General features: G+C 43.7%; 1 protein-coding gene across 4 annotated transcripts in view; it reads left to right on the top strand.

The window, feature by feature from the left end:
- Positions 1-22,187, top strand: part of ADGRF5 (adhesion G protein-coupled receptor F5) — a 43,439-nt gene that overhangs the window by 8,540 nt on the left and 12,712 nt on the right. For 3 of the 4 annotated variants that reach the window (XM_035110333.2, XM_035110331.2, XM_035110330.2), the window contains 15 exons: positions 2,614-2,733; positions 3,413-3,473; positions 4,875-5,045; positions 5,460-5,636; positions 6,409-6,527; positions 8,602-8,660; positions 11,516-11,661; positions 13,204-13,407; positions 15,778-15,993; positions 17,020-17,184; positions 17,370-17,591; positions 17,924-18,142; positions 18,924-19,088; positions 19,616-19,809; positions 21,241-21,417. In XM_035110333.2, the coding sequence (XP_034966224.1) occupies positions 2,641-2,733; positions 3,413-3,473; positions 4,875-5,045; positions 5,460-5,636; positions 6,409-6,527; positions 8,602-8,660; positions 11,516-11,661; positions 13,204-13,407; positions 15,778-15,993; positions 17,020-17,184; positions 17,370-17,591; positions 17,924-18,142; positions 18,924-19,088; positions 19,616-19,809; positions 21,241-21,417 (2,388 nt within the window). In that variant the 5' untranslated portion in view covers positions 2,614-2,640. The remainder of the gene's footprint in view (positions 1-2,613; positions 2,734-3,412; positions 3,474-4,874; positions 5,046-5,459; positions 5,637-6,408; positions 6,528-8,601; positions 8,661-11,515; positions 11,662-13,203; positions 13,408-15,777; positions 15,994-17,019; positions 17,185-17,369; positions 17,592-17,923; positions 18,143-18,923; positions 19,089-19,615; positions 19,810-21,240; positions 21,418-22,187) is intronic. The other variant, XM_035110334.2, reaches the window with a different exon arrangement.

Genomic DNA, 22,187 nt, shown 5'->3' with positions numbered 1-22,187 from the left:
AGTATTTGCTCATTGGGAACCATTTCTCAGCCCCAGGTCACGGAGTCTGAAATCTACTACAAATGAACTTTGTTGTTGTTGTTTAGTCGTTTAGTCATGTCCAACTCTTTGTGACCCCATGGACCAGAGCACGCCAGGCACTCCTGGAATAAGTCTCACTGAACTTAATGGGACTTGTCTGGGCAGCCAAGCATAGAGTTGCTCTGAGAGTATGAGGGGTTCTTTTGCTTTAGAAGAAGAGCTACATTAAGAAGGAGCAATAGTCTTGTCTTTCTCCATGAATGAATCCAAATCCAACTTTGAAGACACAGCAAGGACAGTTTTTGGAGAAGAGGCACTGCTTTGAATGGTATGTTTTGGGGGAAAGGGAAAAGGCCAACGTTAATTCCATGAAAACATCTATCTACAGACCCAATTTTCTTTTTCATATATAGTTAAAGTGTTGTGTATCATTTTAAAGGGGGGGGAAATGGCAACATATTTTCAAAATGGCAATTTACACATGAGTAAAACAATCAGAAGCATGACATGCAAGATAACTCAGAACTTCTCTAATTGTTTTCTAAAGTTCAGTTAAAGACCTTTCCAAGAAAACAGATAATAGGTTAATGACACTTTAGTGTTTTGATAATATTTCTCATTTGGTGAACTGACAATAATTTTTATTCTAGGAGCAGAATAAGAAGACCTTCAGATAACAAAATTTATGTTGGGCGCACCTGTTACATTGGTCACAAAAAAATGTACCTCCTCTGCCAACGAATGAAAAGAAAAATTCACATGTTTTAATTTTATTTGAGATTCATAACCTTAAGCAAATATGATAAGATGTTACCTGATTTTTTTTTAAGTGCACCATTTCTTGTGACCAACATAACACCACAATGAGCAACTTGAGTAGCATAAATGTTCTATCAAGTGTGCCAGAAATCAAGAGTGTGGTAATATAATCTGTGGCAGTAGGTGGCAGCAGCGGCAGCAGCAAGCTTTGACATTCCTCCCAAGAGCTTAGGTGCCCTGCAATATTGCAGCAAGGGAGAGCAAAAGGGCTTCTGGACTGGAGGAGAGGGGTTTCCGGTCAAAGTCTCCCCCCCCCAAATCAGATCTGCCTCCTGTGCTTTGGGCATCACTTGAGTCCAGATTCTTACTTACTGAGGCCTCATCCACACTGACCTTTTGCCCCGTGTTTCCTAGGCACAGCTCCACACTTCCCCAGCCTGTGTTTGAGCGCTTCCTGCCAGGGGTGTAGGAAGGGGGGTGCGGTCTGCCCCTGGTGTCATCCTTGAGAGGGGGTGACGGAAGTTACTGTTGGGCCTGGCCTCCAGTGCTCCCAAGCCACATGTCTCTCCTGGGAGTGATGCAGTCGATCGGGCCCCCGCACTGCCCAAAATGGATCACCACCCTGCTCCCATGTGTGGATCGCCACGGCGCCCCCATGTGCATATTGCGCTGCCCCATGGGTGGATTGCCCCGCCCCCACCACACCTGTTGCCAGAGCAGCTAGCTACACCCCTGCTTCCTGTCCCACCCTGTTTTCCCCACCCTTTAATGCTGAATTGGGACAAACAGCAATTCAGGGTTTCTGTGGAATTGTTTTCAGTGGTAAAAAGCAGGATTTTGCAGGGAAAGCACTGTGGGCAAGTGATCAGAAGCAGAGATTTAAAGCATGGACCTGTGCCTAGAAACATGGCACAAAAGGATGTCTGGAAGAGCCCTGAGTGTTACCAGGGAGGAGCCACAGGTGTCCCACAAGCACCAATTAGCTCCTGTATTGCAACAATGACAGTTAAGCACATGCTGCAGCTCCACGCAACATGTCAGTGAGGCTCAGAGGTGGATGTAGAGGAGCGTGAACTGTTTGGTCTCACTGGGTGCAGAGCTTCACAGGCGGTAAACTATGTTGTAGAATGGGAGGTAGGGGCGGGCGCGCTGCATTTTGGTGTTGTCCAGGGCGCTGCTGAAATGTGAGAGCTCAAGGTCCACCACTGTCAGGCTCCTTTGCAGAGAGAGATATGGGGCACCACTGGTCTCTTCCACTGACTGGCTTCCTTTGCCCTCTCCTCTTGCATCACACTCGTTTTCTAGAGCCACTTCAGTCTGGTTTCTGGCCTGGTTTTGGCATCTTGGCATCAAACAGCACCGGCTGCTCCGATGGATGGCTTACACCAGACAAGGGGCAGTGTCCCTGTTAGTTCTTCTGGACCTCTTGGTGGCTTTCGATACCATTGACCATGTTCTTCTGCTCGACTGGCTCTCGGGGGCTGGGAGCAGTGAGTTGCAGGGGGGCTGTTTCTCCCTGGGCTGATGGGATCCAGAAGGTGGCTGTGGGGTGCCTTGAGTTAATGCTATGGGATCCTGTCCCCCATGTTGGAAGGCTTTAAAGGGAAGAAGGATTACAAACAGGAAGATTGTAAAATAAGAAAAAGGAATTTGCCACAGAACAGCAGCAGCGGCATAATGAAGGAACAGTGTGTATATAGGATTTTAAAAAAAAACAAAACATGCTAACTTTCTCTACAGCCTATTCTTCATAGGACTGACTCTTTAGAAGGGAAACTATGTTAATTTTATTTAAAAATAATAAAAAAATACCATATTTTGATTTCCTTGTAGGTTCTACAGCAACAAAACACAGGGAAAATGCTGCCTTGGAAGATAACCATGTTCTGCACCCTCATAGTTGTCAGCACAGCTTCCCAAAATTTTAATTTTGGCTCATTCATCCATTCACCTGTGAGTAATGTTTACTGTTTGTAAAGGTAAAGGGAACTCTGACCATTAGGTCCAGTCGTGACCGACTGGGGTTGCGGCGCTCATCTCGTGTTATTGGCCGAGGAAGCCGGTGTACAGCTTCCAGGTCATGTGGCCACCAAAGCCGCTTCTTGTGAACCAGAGCAGCACACAGAAATGCCATTTACCTTCCCGCTGGAGCGGTACCTATTTATCTACTTGCACTTTGACGTGCTTTCAAACTGCTAGGTTGGCAGGAGCTGGGACTGAGCCACAGGAGCTTACAGTTATCTATGAGCACATGGCTGTTCTTTCAATGCAGAAAGACTCTGGAAAGCATGGCAGGGTTGGCCAGAGCTTTCCTCCTGTGGCTACACTGCTGAAGCCAGCCATACCACAGTGGGAAGGAAGGGAAGAGCCCCTGCGGAAACCGTATCAGGACTTGAAGTGGCCACCCCTTATTCACCATCCGTGGCTTTCTGACTCCTCCTTCAGAGAGCTCTGAAAAGGCAGAGTCCCACATTTCTTCAGATGTTGCTTCTTTCTGAGCACACTCTGACTTTTGAGACTATCGGTTTACTAGGATGAGTGGCTTTAGTTCTTCTTGGAACCCCTCCCCCCCATTGTATTGCTCTTAACCAATTTTCCTAATGTTGTGATGTTGTGGATGCATCTCTTTCAGATTTACAGCAAAGGTAACGGAGGAGAGGAACAGAGAGAGTTGCACAGGCAGAAACGGATGGGTACGTTAATACTTCTCAACAGCGTGTTTTGCTTGCGGGTAGAATCTTTATTCTTAGATATGCAGTCAGGGTACTCTGGCCTGAACACAAGACATCCTTTTCATCATGAAGGTATTCAGATGAACTGTTTGCTAAGAGCACAGTACAATTCAGGAGGAAGAATGGAAGCATCAAAGATGAACAGGTTTATGCATGGTTATTTTAACTTTAACTATACTTTCCTGCAAACAGACACTAAGCTGACTGACTTGTAATTTCCAGGATCACCTCTGGATCCCTTAAAAATAAAAATAAAAAGGTGTTCCATTGGCAACTTTCCACATCTAGAACTGTCATCGCTTTGTCATGACTGGATTGTTGGGGGAAAAGTGGGGTTCAATACCCAACCCCCTACTGTAGTTCAGGCTGGACAGCTAATAGGATCCACACTCCAACTGTCAGTCAAAAGGACATTTAACGGTATGTAGGCATTGCAAGTCAATGTGACACAACCTCAACCAGCAAGTACAGGTAGCTGAAGCCTTTACACATTTCTCCGACAGGAACACCTCTGTAGCCAGTCTCTGTGAGGATAGTTAACACCACCCAATACCACAACATTTCCTCCTTTGGACATTTTCATTTATCATCTCAATATCTCCCTTAGCATTTTCATCAAGAGGATGATAGCATGTCCTCGTTACTAAATTATTATCACCCAAATTGATTCTGTGATGGAGTCTGCCTTTGGGGGATTCCTGGCTTGCGGGACTCAATGTCCTCTTTGACATGCAGAGAGATACGTCCTTCTCTGTCCTTCCTATAGCGCTTATATCCAGAGATAACGGTGTCCTACTGGTTGTCTCCATTTTCCATTATGTCCACTAGGCCAATTTCATCCTCTAAGACCAAGCACTCCAGTTCACCCATCTTGGCTCAGCGTTGTCTAGCATTAGCATACCGTGTCTTTGGCCAGAGGTATTTTGGCCTCTCTAAACTGCTATCCTGCGCCTCTGCAGCCATTATTTTTATGGGGCTTTTATGGGATTTTTATGCCTCCCTCATTTGAATAATCATTTTAAAAATCTTCATCAAAGGGCTGAAGGATCTTGGGCTCATCCCACATGAGAGAGAGGGAGAGGGAGAGGGAGAGGGAGAGGGAGAGGGAGAGGGAGAATGGGAATGGGAATAAACACATTCAGGCTCAAAATCTTGGAAATTTGTTGGCACAAGGAGAAAGCCAGCAGCCTCCTGGACAAAGAGCCAGTGGGGTTTGGTCCACAAATGTATTCTCAGGCGAGGCCTCCTTGATCCTGATCCTGAGGCTGTCTTATGTATAGAGAGATATAAACTATTTGTGAGAAGGAAACAGGGAGTTTCCGATTAATTATAACATGCCTAACTTATCAAATTGTTTTCCAGATGTGACATTAGGCATCTCACCTGTAGAATACACGATTGCTGTTGAGATAAGTCTTCCCGATTCCTCCCTCCTGGAGGCCCTCAGAAGTTATTTAAACAGCCTTAGCTTCCCAATCTCAGTAAATGCTTCCGATTCAGCTGTGAACATTTCAAGCATTGATTTTACCACAGGTGGGTTATACGTCACTAGTTTCCACATTTTCTATTGGCTTTCTCTGGTTTTAGGTTTTTGTTTTGTTTTTAAGAAAGGGGGGGAATCCAATGAGAAGAGGCTAGATTTAAAAAAATATCTGAATTAGACTAAATGTAGCTGGCATTTTGTGATATTTCCAGAGTAATTTACAGCTGTACTGTAGAGTTTTCTACATTGTAAAAAGAGATGGTGAGCTCTGCAACTATAGTTTTAGCCATATCTCACCAATATTAAAGAAACTGTCCAACTGCCTGGTCAAATAATGTTGACAACCTTCAAAGAACTATTTGTGCAGTGTGAGTGTCATGCACAGAGTAAATTATAATGAGGAAGTAGACGTTGCTCGGCAAGATACTCTGTCTCACCTGCAGCCTTCTTGTTTTTCACCTTAGTGTGCAGCTCAGATGGCCCTAAGGGCCCCCACTGTTCTTGTGAGTCTGGCTATGAATGGCCTGCCAGGACATGCAGAGCTACTCCAACCTGTGCCAGTGCTACACCGGCGGGCGAGAGCTGCACCTGCCTTGCACAGCGGCCTCCTCGGGGGACCTACTGTCGACCGCAATCTGCAGGTAGGAGGAGGGGGTGATGGACAGTAAATGAGGGCAATCATATGTGGCAGCTAGGAAAAAAGTAGTATTCCACATTATGACATCTGATTTTGACATCAGCAGAATTTGAAATTTGCTGGATTTTGACATTTCATTGAAAACACTTTTATCCCTTTCCCTCAGGGCAGGGCCATTTCATGAAATTTCATTTCAGCTTTAGAACTCAAACTTTAGAATCTAATCTGCTTCCCAGTGCTCTTTGTAACATTTGAGCCTCTGACTTGTCACTGATTTACCATGTGAATTATCTCTAAGGTTGACTGCAATCCTATACTCGCTTACCAGGAGTAAACCCTGAATTCAGTGGAACTTGCTTCTTAAGGATGGCACAACAACCACAATGGTCTCTCTTGCCTGCACCATGTACAGTATTATGGAACTCCTAACTAAGAGAGGTCTTCCGCAGGACTTGCCTCTCCTTTTCCCTGCCCTCTTTTATTCTTATTGCTACACTCTCTGAAGCCTTCTCCCCAATTTCATTTCCAATCTTATTCCTGCAGCCAAGCTGCTCTCCCTCTACATGCAATTACATGGGCTTCCAGTCCTGCCGTTTAGTCTAGGGTCTCTCTTCTTTACTGTGTGCAAAACAATGAGACACGAACAGATATTTAAGATTTGAGGACAGATGAATTTTATGGTTAATTTTTTTTAAAAAAATATTTATCGATGTGTAGTAAGCAGCAGTAGTTGCTACTACTAGTAATACTACTTTTCCGCTTCTTTTCTGCACTAGGTGTTCCGTTTATATACATTCTAAAAATGTCTGTCCGGCTTAACAAAGACTTTGAAGATGATCTGAGAAATCTGTCCTCCAGCATGTTTAAGCGGTACAAAAGTGATTTGGAGAAAGCGGTATGTTTGATCTGGTTCTGCAAATCATTCCCATTTGGCAGAGATATATTGCATTTCTACTATTATTACATTTATATACTGCCCTTCTTCCAAAGATCACAGGGCAGTTTACAATATAAAACTCCAAAAATACATTGTTGCAAACAAAATGATGCCCCTTCCCCGCCACCATTAAAATGGCCATAGATTGTTTAATTAGTCAGAGGCCTGGGAGAAGAGAAATGATTTTGTCTGGTGCCTTGAAGTATGTGATGATGGTGCCTGGAGAGCCCCCCTGGGGAGAGCATCCCACAAATGGGGAGCCACCACAGAAAAGCCTGTTCTTGTCTTGCCACCCTCTGGGCATCTCACAGAGGAGCCACACAAAGAAGGGCCACAGCCAATGACTGCAGGGTCTGGGTTGGTTCATCTGAGGAGATGCATGTGCAAGATTAGCAGTTAACAAACACATATTCTTGCCAGTTAGCATAAGGTAAAGGACCCCTGACAGTTAAGTCCAGTTGTGAATGACTCTGGAGTTGCACGCGGGATGGCACTGTAGTCTAAACCATGGAGCCTCTTGGGCTTGCCGATCAGAAGGTCGGCGGTTCGAATCCCCACGACGGGATGAGCTCCCGTTGCTCGGTCCCAGCTCCTGCCAACCTAGCAGTTCGAAAACACGTCAAAGTGCAAGTAGATAAATAGGTACCGCTCTGGCGGGAAGGTAAACAGCATTTCTGTGCGCTGCTCTGGTTTGCCAGAAGTGGCTTAGTCATGCTGGCCACATGACCCGGAAAAACTGTCTGCAGACAAACGTTGGCTCCCTCGGCCTGTAAAGCGAGATGAACGTGCAACTCCAGAGTCATTCACAACTGGACTTGCATTGGTTTTCAGCTGATAGGCAGTTACTCAGACTACGGACAATGTAAATGGCAGAGAGGGCTCTGTGTGATGTCATTTCCTCTCTTCTCCTGTTCCCACCCCTCCCTCCTTTCTCCTCCCCCAGCCATGAGGACAGACGTGTCCTGCACTTGCTCCAGTTCCAGGCACAAGCCTGAGACTGTTTTTACTGTAAATATAAGTATTTTCCCTGTATAGTTTTTACTGATGCTGTAGCTGAAAACCAATGCAAGACTATTGAGTAAATAAATCATATTTTGAGCTTACTTTCCAGTTGTCCAATTAAATGTTAAGCAGTGAAAGGGGGAAAGCCAGCTTGATTTGTGGCTGGAATTAATTAAAAGAAGGCAGCACTCATTGCCTATTCTGACAGGCCTCCTTGTTGCTGCCAAGGATGGGACGTCTAAAACTCTGTTCAGCCCATGCATGTGAGACCTGGAGAGGTAAATTGCAATTCATATATCCTCTCCCAGCTCTTGAAACACCTTCTACAAGGTGATCCTTGAGGTATGGCAGTCCTGAGGTTTTCATAGGTCAAAACTTCATGGTACATGCTATAGTGCAACATACCTGCTGAGATGATTCTAAAAGCTATCTGCTGAAGATAGATTTAATATCTTCAAAAAATATCATAAGGGATCTTTACATGGGCTGCTTTGGAAGACTGCTCAAAAACTGATTAGTGCAAAACGCAGCTGCCATATTATTGACTGGGAGCTATTATCATGTTACAGCAGCCCTGTGCCAACTGCACTGATCCTGAGGGTGTTTAGGATGAGGATCTTAAACGGGGCGCATTTAGTGAGTTGAGGTGGGTGAAGGTTATCCATTTCAAAATGGTTCGGAAAGGGTCCAAAAACTATTGAGCCCCCAACACACTCCTGATGGTGACCTTGGGATCCTGATATGGCCTGGTGGCCTTGCCGATTTGGAAATGATTTATTCAAAAAAAAATTCTAATTGAAGATGCTCAGTGAAAGTATTTTTAATCTTTAATGGATCATTTCAAATTGGGTGCAGGTGGGCCATCCATAAACAGATTAATAAAATCAGTAACAGGGTAATAAAGTAGTGAAATAACACTGTCCAGTTTCCTATGAGGTTTTAATTGTCTCATAAATAAAACTGTCCAGTTTCCTATGAGGTTTTAATTGTCTCATAAAGATGTCATAATTTATATTGTTTTTTTCCCCAGTTTACCAAGGGATACAAATCATTGCCAGGCTTCAGAAGTGTAAAAGTTGCAGGATTCAGGTATAGAAAACATTCACCTTCTTTCCCTTTGCACTCACATGGATTACAGGAGAATTTTTTTAAAAAATGCTTTGATCTTTGTACTTTAGTCAAATTATTGAATACTAAGCATATACAAAACCATGAGAAAAAAGTAAATAGCCTGAAATCATTATACAGTAATACCTTGGGTTACGAACGTGATCCGTTCCGGAACGCAGTTCGTAACCCGAATAGTTCGTAAACCGAACGCAATGGGCGCCGCCATTTTGCGCATGCGCAAAGCGCGATTTCCGCACTTTGCGCATGCGCAGATCGCGCGATCGCGTGTGCGCCGCTTCTGCGCACGCGCGCACGGCGAAAACACTTCCGGGTTTGCGCAGTTCGTAACCCGAACTGTTCGCAAACCGAGGTGGTCGTAACCCGAGGTACGACTGTATAGCATAGAGTGGGCCAGCAGAAAACATATAATAAAATATGGACCTTGTGCCTTCTAATGAGCAGGAGGAAATGTAATGCAAACAGTCATAATTATAGATTAATATCTATTGTCACCAGCTGGAAAGCGAAATCTGTTCCTGCTCTAAAGCAAACAGTCCTGGGGGAATATCCTGTGTCAGGGAGCAAAGGACTGCTGAAGACTTCTCTCGTGTGAAGGCAGAGACCGCTCTGCTGCTCTGAGCAGCCACTCTGTTTCCTGCTGTTTTCAGCTTGAATACAGTGGTACCTCTGGTTAAGAACTTAATTCATTATTATTATTACTACTATTATTCTGGAGGTCCGTTCTTCACCTGAGACTGTTCTTAACCTGAAGCACCACTTTAGCTAAGGGGGGCCTCCTGCTGCCGCCGCGCCGCCAGAGCACAATTTCTGTTCTCATCCTGAAGCAAAGTTCTTAACCGGAGGTACTATTTCTGGGTTAGCGGAGTTTGTAACCTGAAGCGTTACAAACTTACTTCAGGATGAGAACAGAAATTGCGTGCTAGTGGTGCGGGGGCAATGGGAGGCCCAGTTAGCTAAAGTGGTACCTCAGGTTAAGAACGGTTTCAGGTTAAGAACAGACCTCCGGAACGAATTAAGTTCATAACCAGAGGTACCACTGTAGGGCAAGCCAAAGCAAAATGTAATATTTATTTGAGTGTAGAATAACCTCAGCACCTACAAATTTTATTCCACATCATGGTTAGCATGAGGTTGGGACGCCAGAGGCTAATTAAAATAACTTTTGGCAGGGGCTGCAACTTGCCCATCATCAGTATCAATAAAAAAATGTGAATATTCACTAGCATTTAAAATAGGATAGGGACAATTTTATTTCAGTTTTAAAGACTTTTATGATTTTAATATTTTGCTTTCCTCTCCATTGGCCTGGTAGATAAGAATGAATGAAATCTTTATTACGGCCAAAGGCCCACAATATAATCTTATGCAACACAATTTACAAAAACACTGGGCAAGACAGGATAAAATAAAGCAAGAGTAAATAAAGTTAAAAAAGGACTTAAAAATTCAATACATATAAACAGATATAATTTGCAAGAATTCCTTGGCTAAAATAGATGGAACAGTACGTTTGTTTCAACAAGTTTCCGCTATAAATCGGGTAATAGAACAGATTTTCAGTAATCATGAAGTAAACCATTTTTCCTTTTGTATGAGAGAACTGTAACCAAATATCTTGCTACTAGCAGTGTTCTGCTAGAGTCGCTGTCTTGTAGCAGATGTGTTAAGCTGGTAGATAAGGTGGCAAAGAAGCTGTAGTTGAAACTAGTTTCCCCTTTTACTTCCCAATATCTATAAAAATCTTTTTAAAATGTTAAAAACATCATGAAATTGTTCATTATGTATTACATAGAATCATAGAATTGTAGAGTTGGAAGGGACCTGAGGGTCATCTAGTTCAACCCCCTGCATTGCATGAAGACAGATGCAAAGTTGATCCGTTCTGCCTTCTCCCTGTCACCCAATAGTATTTCTCTGTCTTCTCCATGCAGAGGACCTGCCACTTGCTTGTTCTTCCTCTTGCTTCAAGCATAGCCAAAGAAACCTTTTAAAAAGGATTTTTCACCTCTATCACAAGCCTGTGCTCATTCTGAGCTTTAGCCCACCTGACCTTCTCCCTGCAACTGTTGGCTTCACATGTCTACTCCTCCTTTGTGATTTCCCCTTTCTTCTATTTCTTATGCATGCCCTTCTTACAACTCAGCTCATCTGTAGCTCCTTATGCAGCCACACTGGTTGCCTTAGATGCCTCCCACTTTTCTTTCTTGTTGGTATTGTCTGCATTGGGGCCTTCCAATATTTCTCCTTTAAGAAACTCCCATCTTTTTGAGTATTTCTGACCATGGGATCTCTCACACAGTGATGCTTAAGCTTTTTGAAACCGGTCTTCTTAAAGTTCAGAGTGCATGTCCTACTACACTCACTGTTCTCTTGCCTATGTAACATGAAACCCAAGAGGACAGAATCACTTCCTCCCAAGTTTCAGAGTACTTCCACTTGGTCAATCAGTTCCTCCCTATTGGTGAGGACCAGGTCCAAGATAGATGCTCCCCTTGTTGCTTCTTCCACCTTCTGAGAAATGAAATTGTCAGCAAGGAATGGAGGGATTCGTTGGACCTTACATTATTGGCAGAGTTTGAGTTCTAACAGATATTTGGATAGTTTTAGTCTCCCATGACTACTGTATCTCTCCTTTTTTGAATGTTGGTAATCTGCTCTAGGAAGGCATCATCTAAGTCTTCAGTCTGGCTTGGCAGTCTATAGCAGACCCCCACAGTAAGGTCACTGTTGTTTTCCCACTCTTATCTTACAATTTATACCCATATACTAATAATGAATCTGAAATAATCATGTATGATATCCTTTTTGCATAGACCTGGAAGCGTCGTGGTTCAATATGAATTAACATCAGCAGTGAATGTGCTATCAGAAAGTGCAAATAGAGATGCAGCTGACGCCTTAGATCGTTCCTACAATATTGTACCCACATCATTTGAGATGTCTTCAATGGAAGTGCATGGTAATGTCAAAAGCCTGCTTATTGAGATGTATATTATCATTTTAATGGTAGAAATGCCATTCTTCTCCTACAATAAATACACATATAAAACACACTCCAGACCACCCCATTTTGATTATGGAGGGAGAAGCTGAGCCCCCTTGCACTTCTGTGGCTGTGTACACCCTGCCTTTAAAGCACATTCAAAGCACATTCTTTCCCTCAAAGACTTTTGATCCCTGCAGTCTGCTAAAGAGTTGCTGGTAACCATAGTTCTGTGAGGAGTAAGCTCCACTGCTCAGAATTTTCTGAGGGGAAAGTGTATTTTAAAGTTACAGCATGTGCACAGCCTGTGTCACGGGGGCTCAGTAGCCTCTGGGCATGCCGCAGAGTGTCTTAGGAACTTTTTGATGGAAGCTTTATGTTCTGGTTTTACAGAGCTCTGTGATCAGCTAGAAAGGAACACTGTGATCACTAAAAGTCAGCATGGGTTTCTGAAAAATAGGTCATGTCAGACTAATCTGATCTCATATTTTGACAGAATTACAAGCCTGGTAGATGAAGGGAACACTGTGGATGTAGCCTATCTTGATTTCAGCAAGGCCTTTGACAAGGTGCCCCATGATATTCTTGTAAAGAAGCTGGTAAAATGCGGGCTAGACAATGCTACCATTCAGTGGATTTGTAACTGGCTTACTGACCGAACCCAAAGGGTGCTCATCAATGGCTCCTCCTCATCCTGGAGAGTAGAGACTAGTGGGGTGCCACAGGGTTCTGTCCTGAGCCCAGTCTTATTCAACATCTTTATCAATGACTTGGATGATGGGCTTGAGGGCATCCTGAGCAAGTTTGCAGATGACACCAAATTGGGAGGGGTGTTTTCTCATAGAATCAGCGTCCAGGAGATCCAGACTCCCACGGGGGCTTTCCATCCAGTGCCCCCAGCCCCTCCTTCCTTCCGAAGTCAAAGCTGGTTGATGGGCATCTGCGGATGAGACTGCATCTTCCTGTACCCCCCCAGGAAGATTTCGGGAGGCTGCTTACTCCCATTACAGCCTCTCATTACCCTGTGGGAGCCGGAGAGATGTTATTTTCAGCCATCTTCTACGGCGCCCCAAACGGAAGACATCATACATGATTGTCAATGTATCACATCAGGAATATGTATTTGGGTTGCAATCACAGCTGATGCTCTGCCAGTGAAAAATGGGAATCGAGATTCCTCATTTGCCCTGGAAGGTGGGAAGCACCTGCCCATTGGTGCTGCTTTCATTCCAGACATGGAGAGTTTAAACCCACTCAGCTAAACGGCCATTGGTCACTTTGCAAAATCCCACTTATAAAACTCCATGACAGTCCTGAAGGAAGGAAGACATGCTCACTTTTGCTGCAACCACCTTTGGTCAAGGCCTTTTCCAGACTCTGCAAACTAATTTTCCAAAGCTTTCCTGGCTGCATTCAGAACAACAGTAAGTGGAGCTGTGAAATGAATAGTTGATGCATTAGGTGAGTGGCAGTGGTTTCTTTCTGTTGGTTTTGAGAACTTCTCTTTTTGCCTTGCAGGTGGAACAAACATCTCGATTTCTCCTGAAGACATTTTTGAGGGTGATACGGTAACAATGACATGCGAGTCAAATTCTTCTTCGGGTGCAACTTGGCACTTCCCAGAAACTTTTATCCGTGGCAGGGAGCTTCTTAAAAATGACACTATAGATGGAAAGTCAACATCAACACTGAAAATTACAAACATTAAATTGGAAGATGCCGGTAATTCTAAATAGAAAAGTTTTTAAGTCGAGTGTAAGAATTGCTATTCTGAGTCAGACCTCCTACCAAAGTGAGGACAGGGGAAGTAGTCTGTACACTAGGAACATGGGGAACAAATACAGATTATTACCCTCTGTAAGACAATCCTCCAAAGAATAAAACCACACCAAGCAAACACTGCAATATTCTGTATCAAACAAGGCTGGTAGTGAATTGGATGTCCTGCAGTTTCCTCCCTCCAACAACAATGACCATAATATTCTAGGATTGTAACATACAGAGTGACATGCAATCGAAACCTAGATTCAGAGAAGGGAGGTAGCCGTGACTGGGGCTCCACAGCTTTCTCTGTGTCTTGTTAAATCAATTCTGCAGGTGTTCTTGCCCTTCCCAAGAGTCATGCACATCTAGTTATCTGGCCATAAAATAGTTGTCCCCCCCCCATGGTTTCAGGTGTACCAGGAGGGGCCATGCGACCTGATCTCTCATGATTAGTTAATGTTTCTTTAGTGAGTTAGCAGTATTTATGTTAGGGACGCGGGTGGCGCTGTGGTCTAAACCAGGGGTCAGCAAACTTTTTCAGCAGGGGGCCAGTCCACTGTCCCTCAGACCTTGTGTAGGGCCAGACTATATATATATATATATATATATATTTAAAAAGAACAAATTCCTATGCCCCGCAAATAACCCAGAGATGCATTTTAAAGAAAAGGACATATTCTACTCATGTAAAAACATGCTGAATCCTGGACCGTCCGTGGGCCAGATTGAGAAGGTGATTGAGCCGCATCCGGCCCCCGGGCCTTAGTTTGGGGACCCCTGGTCTAAACCACTGAGCCTCTTGGGCTTGCCAATCAGAAGGTTGGCGGTTCGAATCCCCGTGACGGCGTGAGCTCCCGTTGCTCGGTCCCAGCTCCTACCCACCTAGCAGTTCGAAAGCACGTCAAAGTCCAAGTAGATAAATAGGTACTGCTCCAGCGGGAAGGTAAACAGCATTTCTGTGCCCTGCTCTGGTTCGCCAGAAGCGGCTTAGTCATGCTGGCCACATGACCTGGAAAAACTGTCTGCGGACAAACGCCGGCTACCTTGGCCTGTAAAGCAAGATGAGTGTCGCAATCCCAGAGTCGTCCACGACTGGACTAAACGGTCAGGGGTCCCTTTACCTTTACCTATATGTTACCTATAATCTCCATTCTGTGGAAGGAACTGTGGGTTTTTTGCTGGTTAACTCATGTGGTGAAGCGAGTGGGGTAGCTTCAGAATTGGCTTTTCCATTTACGGAGCAACCTCACTTGATCGAATCCTAAGAGTTGGAGAGGGACATGCAAGTCGGTGTGGCCCAACCATGGGATGCAGGAAATCCAGAGCTTGAACCTCTTCCACAGATGGCTTCCCAGCCTTGGCTTGAAAATCTCCAGCAAGGGAGAGCCTGCCACCCCTCCAGGCAGAGGCATCTGGTGCCCATTACACCTGCGGGGGTGGATTAGAAAGGAGGACAGTGCTATGGGGGGGGGGCAAGAAGATGAGGTATTATCCCATCTTCCTCCCTTGCAAAGGATCCTTGTGGACCTTTAAACACTGCAGTTGTACAGATATTAGCACCTAGATTAATGGAAAGTGGGCGTCATCTCCATAGCACCAGGTGACCGTGGAAGGTAAATTGCAATGCATCAAAATATAATACCGTACACCCACAACTTACCCACAACTTACCTTATGGGGATTGTGCCCTCAGCCAAAACATATAGTCAAAACATGGAGTGCTATGGGGTATGTGGCCAGGCCGGCCCCATTTTATTTTATTTTATTTTATTTTATTTTGCCAAACGCATAAAGCTGAATGGGCACAAGGAAAACGTGAGTACCTTGCAGTCTTACTGTATAAGAAATAAAAGAAGTAATAAAATATCATTTAAAATGTAGCATCTAGCACAGCACATTACAATTGTGCAACAAGCAGAAAACCCCTTAAATGGTCCACCAAGACCACCAGCCATTTTCAGGTTGTCCACTGAGAGCCGCTGGTCTATCTCCTCCTTAAAGGAAAACGCCCAGAACAGAAGGCAGTTTCCCAGAGCAGAACAGACCAAAGCAGACTAGAGAGAAACCAAAGCTTGGAAACCATTAATACAGTCTAAAATTGGCCTTTTGGGGAGCTGCTCCACATACAACATGGCTGACTTCAGATCCTTTGGACATTCAGATGACGGATGTAAATGTAAAAGTTTTGCCACTCATTTAATGCTTTGATTCAATTGAGTTAATTTTATCATGGAGATGAGACAAGCTGGAAGGTTCACATTTGGATCTGGAAATGTTCGAGCACATTGCTTTATGGAGCTAAATACAAGATTTTTGTCTTTTTTGCAGGTTATTACCGTTGCAGCTTTATGGAATGGACTCACAATGTGTCAGTCATACATGTTGCTGGGACTAATATAACAGTCTCTCCCATCAAAATTGTGCCCTCAGAGGATGTTGTGATTGTATGCAATGGGGGCACTAAAGAACTGAGTTGCTGCACAGACAGAGATATGCAGTTCTTCACTTATTACTGGAAAACAAATGGAGCAATAAATATTTCAGGTATGAAGCGCAAGAATCTCTCTTGGCTCCCAAGTGCGCCTAAAACCTTTTTCTTTGCCCAACTCCACACATGCATCTCTCTCACTCTCGCCCTCTCATTCTCTGGTGTTATTGTCTTGGAAGTTGTACATTTGCCGAGAGTCAGGCTCCTCCTGCACTGCCCTGTTTCTCCACCGCCATTGCCAGCTCCACAGAGTGGTGAATCACAGCAGTGGTGGACTTTGGGCTTTAAAATTCCAGTAGCACCCCCACCCTGGCCACTCACCTTCCATTGCTCAGCTCCCAGTGCAGGTGAACTGCTCATGTTCCCCAAAATCCACCTCAGATTGCAGGCACAGCATTCCTTGTGAGTCCTTGTAAAACACTTTAAGGATTTTTGTTTGTTTGCTAGGCGTAAGGTTAGCAAAAGAACAGTGGGAACTACTGTCTGTCTGGGTGTTAGAGACCCGTGGTCCCTTCATAATCTACTGCAGACATCCAGTGATCTACCGGTAGATCACGATGTACCTGTTGGACATGCCTGCTCCAGAGAATCCTGGGAACTGTAGCTCTGTGAGTGGGAAGCTACAGTTTCCAGGATTCTATGGGGGAAATCATGTGCTTTAAATGTGTATTGAATGTATTGAATGTATGATGTGGGAAATGGGGGGGGGGGGGCAGAAGGGATCTTTGTACCCTGGCACCGGATATGCTTAAAACGGCCCTGCACCTGACCTTACTAGATATGCTTAAGACGGCCCAGGGAGCAATTGTCTGGCGTATCCCTGAAAATATCCCTCTGGAATTAAAACAGGTAGCTTTGGATAAGTTTGTAGGACATGTTAGACCCAAAGTCTCTACTGGGAGTAGGAGCTGATAACATCCTGGCCAACTTCTAAATGGGGGTGACATCGTACTCTGACCACCCAGAGACACTGACACTGAAGCAACTCTTCAGCTTTGCTTTGAGTCGAGGGGTTGACCAGTTTCAGCATCAGTTGCAGGTAGTGCTTTGACCTGATTGTAACTCATTTCCCTTCCTTGCAGGGACCACCACTGCCACTCACAACTGTACCAAGTACCTCCTTCAGGCTAATGAATCTCAATGCCCAGCAGACAAGTCTGCAACCAAGACGGATTACACATGTGAGCTGAACACGACCAATGGTGCCCGCAAACACAAAGTTATCAGTGTTACATACTTTCGAGTGGGTAAGCATCTCTTTGAGAAGGACATTTCTCCTTTTATTTGTATGTGTGTATGCTATTCCGATGTTTATGTTTCTGCTATTTTACCGTAAGCCATGTTGAGACAATGTGCAAAGTGGGAGACAATCTACCTAAATAAACAAAATAATGAACTCACAATCAAATCCCCAATGTTTATGTTTCACCAGCAAATGTGAGCATATCTTCTAGAACAAATGGCAAGATTTCCGAGGGACACCGTTTCTCTCTAAGCTGCAACAGTGATGTGAGCAACTTTGACAGCGTCACCTGGCAAATCCAAAGTGGAAGCTCCACTAAGCAGGTTGACAGCGTGTGGCACAGCACCAGGCAGAAGGGAAAGGGGGCAACTTCTGTGCTGACAGTCGACAGCGCTAATCTGGACTGGGCTGGTGAGTGAAGTGCATCCCCACCGTCAGAACCAAAAACAAATAAAGCAATGGAAACCACCTTCGCAATACAATTTCCACCATGTGTGTTCCTGTATTGTGTTTAATAATAATAATGATAATGATAATAATATTTATTTACTGTATTTATTTATTCATACCCTGCCCATCTGGCTGGGTTTCCCCAACCACTCTGGGTGGCTCCCAACAGAAGACTAAAAACAGAATAAAACTTCAAACATTAAAAACTTCCTTAAATGCGCTAATTTAGAAAGATCTAGTTACTTGCTTGCTTCTGCTGTTGGCTAAAGAGCATCTGGTTTGATTGTTTTTAGGCAACTATACCTGCACCTTTTCCCAAAGATTTCTGAACAGCTCTGCACACATGCAAATCAACGTGTTTCCTTTGCCACTGAAAAAAGACATTATAAGGGATCCCATAAATGCATCCGTTCCTTGTCCAGGGACTCGGGTTCTAAGGTGCTGTACAAGCAAGAAGGGAAATTACACTGTGAAGTTCTCTCTTCAACAAAGGCCTCCCTTTGTTCAGGCAGGTAAGCAACCACTGGCCGGGTGGGAGAGAAGCAGGTGTGTGGCAACCGAAATGGCAGTGGAGTGTGTGCTCTGGACAGAGGTGCCAGTGAACGGCAGAGGCTGTGAAGCTAAAATTATTTTAACGTTTTCTCTTCAATCCAGACTTAACTTTTCAAGACAGTCGATGAAGAGCTTAGAGACCAACTTGCTCAGAGGTTTAATGTGGGTTATGGGCTAACATAGAGCGGCGTTACGTTTTTCGTAGCGCAGAAAAACTCTTTGACCTACTGAATTCTGCTGGAAGGCAATGAAAAAACAGGAGGCGACAATAGCAGGCAGCAGCTGCCTCCAGTTTCTTTGCATTTCAGCTTCTGAGCAGGAGTTTACCTGAGAAATGGCAACTTGGATTTTCAGCAGGAGCTCCCTTAAACCATCCTTCACTCAGCTCAGTGATGATCCTTTTTGAATTAGTGCCCTGCCTTGAGCACAGAAAGAACTACAGTAGTTAGAGCACGTGCTACGTGTGCATGAGGGAGAAGGTAATTTTATATTATTTTAAATGGACCACCTCAGCGTCACTTGTGCTCACACAACCTTAGTTTTACCCTGCACCATTCAAAACGTAAATCAAGCTGCCAATGGCTCTATTTATGTTTACAATATTTAGTGGCAGCTCCTCATTCAAAGCTCTCAAAGCAGTTCACAGACAAAAAACAGTTACCGGTACGTACATTTCCGACACACAAGTCGGCTCTCACTAATTCTACTTGCTGTCTGAATTTACCTCATTCTATACAAAAGCTTTTCCTACAGAAAGAAGAGGAAAAGACTGCTACCAACACACAGTAAATTTCACAGAAGCTCGCTGCAATTCTACAGAGCATTTATTACAAGTGTATTGTGAGTTCACTAACCAAATTGATGGGCGTGTTCAAAGTTCACCAATGGTCCTAAAACTTTTACCAGGTAAGGAGAAAATGTGGGCAATGGCATATGATATCTCTAGAGTTGCCATAGCCCAGTTATATTTGCAAATTGTGCAAAATGTTTACTAATGATGCAAATAAAGTATGTTAATTTGGGCATTTTCTGTCAGTTAATTTTATTTATTTACTGTACTGTATTTCTATCCCACTCTTCAGACAAGTATTGTCTCTCGAAGTGTCTCACATCAATAAAAATGGAAAACGGAAGAGAGACACTTTGCATTTGTAAATGGCTGGTGTCCTTTTTTGGTATTAATTTTGTATTTCAATTGAACAAAAGAAGTAGCAATAAAATAAAAAGTGCAGAGGAAGGTATAATCTATTGCTACGTATACATGCACATCTTATTATTATTATTTGTGTGTGTGTGTTTATTTGCAGCTTACTATATTTTGTATAAATGTGATCCAAATGTCCTTATACTTGCCCATACATTATACTTGTCTACACTGTATGGTGTCCTGATGTTTCAAGAGATAAAACAATCTCTTTTCCTTTCTTTCATAGCAAAGAAGGTAGCATGCAATTCTTCAGAGATTGGCACTGGAGAGGATGGAGCTGAGCTCACAAGGCCTTGCTTGAATGAGAAAAACCACCCTGTCAAAGGAAGTATCACCTATAAGTGCAAAAATAATTTGTGGGAAATAGTGGGAAAGAGCTGCCTAGCTGTCCCAGTGGATGACCTTCTCAGTTCTGCAGAGGTAAAAGCATCCCTTTGTGTGGGCCCTCTATCTCTTCTTAGAGACTTGGGCTGCGTTGCCTGGAAGTCAGCTCAACTGAAGCCAGTTGCCTTCCAAGTCATGTGCAAGTAAAAACACTTAGGATTGGGCGATAGGTAGCACAGGTTGCCTCCAGACTATTCAGCGAAATAGATTTTTAAAACTAAACATTATACACTGCAACAACTCAAATTAGCAGCCTTGTGCAAAACGAGTTGAGCACATATGTAAGCAGAACATTGCTGGGATATATCAGCAGGTTTAAGAGCTTTTAAAATGGTGACAAAGAGGGCACAAAGTACGAATCATTCATTTGGAGGGAACAGATTCACAATATTTATCTAGCTAGGATACAGCACTTGCCCAAAAGTGAGGCACATAGGATAATAATAATAATAATAATAATAATAATAATAATAATAATAAAGCGATAAAACATCAAACATTAAAAACTTCCCTAAACAGGGCTGCCTTCAGATGTCTTCTAAAAGTCTGATAGTTGTTTATTTCTTTGACATCTGATGAAAAGGGAGCCACTACCAAGAAGGCCCTCTGTCTGGTTCCCTGTAACCACACGTCTCACAGTGAGGGAACTGCCAGGAGGCCCTCTGCGCTGGACCTCAGTGTCCGGGTTGAATGATGGGGGTGGAGACGCTCCTTCAGGTATACAGGACTGAGGCCATTTAGGGCTTTAAAGGTCAGCACCAACACTTTGAATTTTGCTTGGAAACATACTGAGAGTGAATGTAGGTCTTACAGGACCAGTGTTATATGGTCTCGGTGGCCACTCCCAGTCACCAGTCTAGCTGCCGCATTCTGCATTAATTGTAATTTCTGGGTCACACCTGATGTGATATCCAGCTATGGATGTTATGGAAATGAATTTGGCACTGGAGCTGTATCTACTCTGACCGGTTTTAACGTTATTAGAATGATACTAGATCTATTGTTCTAAAATGTCCCAGGGCATACTTACACTGTACTGCACTGTACTTAAAATTGGTTTATTTTCGTCAAAACACTTTCTCTGCAGCGCCCTCTGGTGTCACATTTTAATAACACATTAAGAATGTTAAAAGCAACAAGTCATTTGTCCCTCTGCGTTATCGCAACTCTTCCTTAACCTTTCCTAACATTAAAAACACAAGTGTAGATGTGCCCCAAGTTGCATACTGCTGATTAGTGTTTCCACCTCTCTGTACCCAGGGCATCCAAAGCTTTTCAAACAAAAATCCCAGTCACCCGGGAAATCAGGAAATTGCATTTTTGTGACGCAAGATTCCCTTCTAGAATTAATTGCACAACATTCTGTGCCTCTTCCAGCTGGCTGAAGAGAATCTGTGGGCTTTCTATTTAATAACAAGCCTTAAGCGCAATTTACTCTGTGTTTAACGCATTTAACTTCAATTCTAGTCTTTGGTGTCTAGTCCTGAGCAAAAGAAGAATTTGCCTGAATTCCTCAGCCACCTGAACCGTACCGTCAAGCAACAGCAGCAAAGTATGAAAGCTGTTGCAAACCTGAAAGCTGTTGTGGAAATTTTGAATATGATTTCAGTCGTGCCGGTAGCAGCTGAGCGGGCAACAATGGAAGTAAGTTACAGAAGACTTTGCAGAAGTTGAGAACTCCTTTCTTTTCATCTGCACTAGTTGGATATGCTTAGCCTGGAAAAGAGGAGACAGAGCCATCTTCAAATATCTCAAGGGCTGCCACGTGAAAGATGACGAAAGCTTGTTTTCTCCTTCAGGCAGCCCTGTTTAGGGAAGCTTTTAATGTTTAACAGGCTATTGTATTTTAATATTTTGTGGGAAGCCGCCCAGAGCGGCTGGGGAAACCCAGCCAGATGGGTGGGATATAAATAATAAATTCTTCTTATATTATTATTATTCAATTATTATTCAGCTAGTTTTGTTGTGCATTTGAATTTATCCCAGAATTTCTGCCTGCTTCTCACCTTGCCCATCTTGCAAATAAAATGTTTGCATAAAAGTCTTCTTAGTGGGCTGTGGCTGAACTGGCGATCTTTTGTCTGCTCTTTGCCTTACTGTTATATTGATGACTCCCGTTCAGGAGTTGAATAGACTGGACCTGGCAGCTCGATTTATGCAAGGTTTGAGGATGTTTCTCAGAGTGCCTTTAGGACATCATGTTTTGAGATGAGGCTGGTCTCAGGTTTGTACCAAGGTCAAGGAAGGTTCATGGTGGAGAATCTCATGTCATATTTCAGTTATGTCAAGCTTTCATTTGAATGCTATTAGATAAACCATAGGAATAAGTTCAGATTCACCCACCTATTCACAAGAGCATGACAGAGTAGCTCAGGAAAGAAGAAAAGGAGAAAGCATCAGGATCAACGTGGAAA

The sequence above is a fragment of the Zootoca vivipara genome, chromosome 3 (assembly GCF_963506605.1).
Source record: "Zootoca vivipara chromosome 3, rZooViv1.1, whole genome shotgun sequence".
Taxonomy (NCBI): domain Eukaryota; kingdom Metazoa; phylum Chordata; class Lepidosauria; order Squamata; family Lacertidae; genus Zootoca; species Zootoca vivipara.
This window is presented reverse-complemented; position numbering and strand designations above follow the sequence as displayed.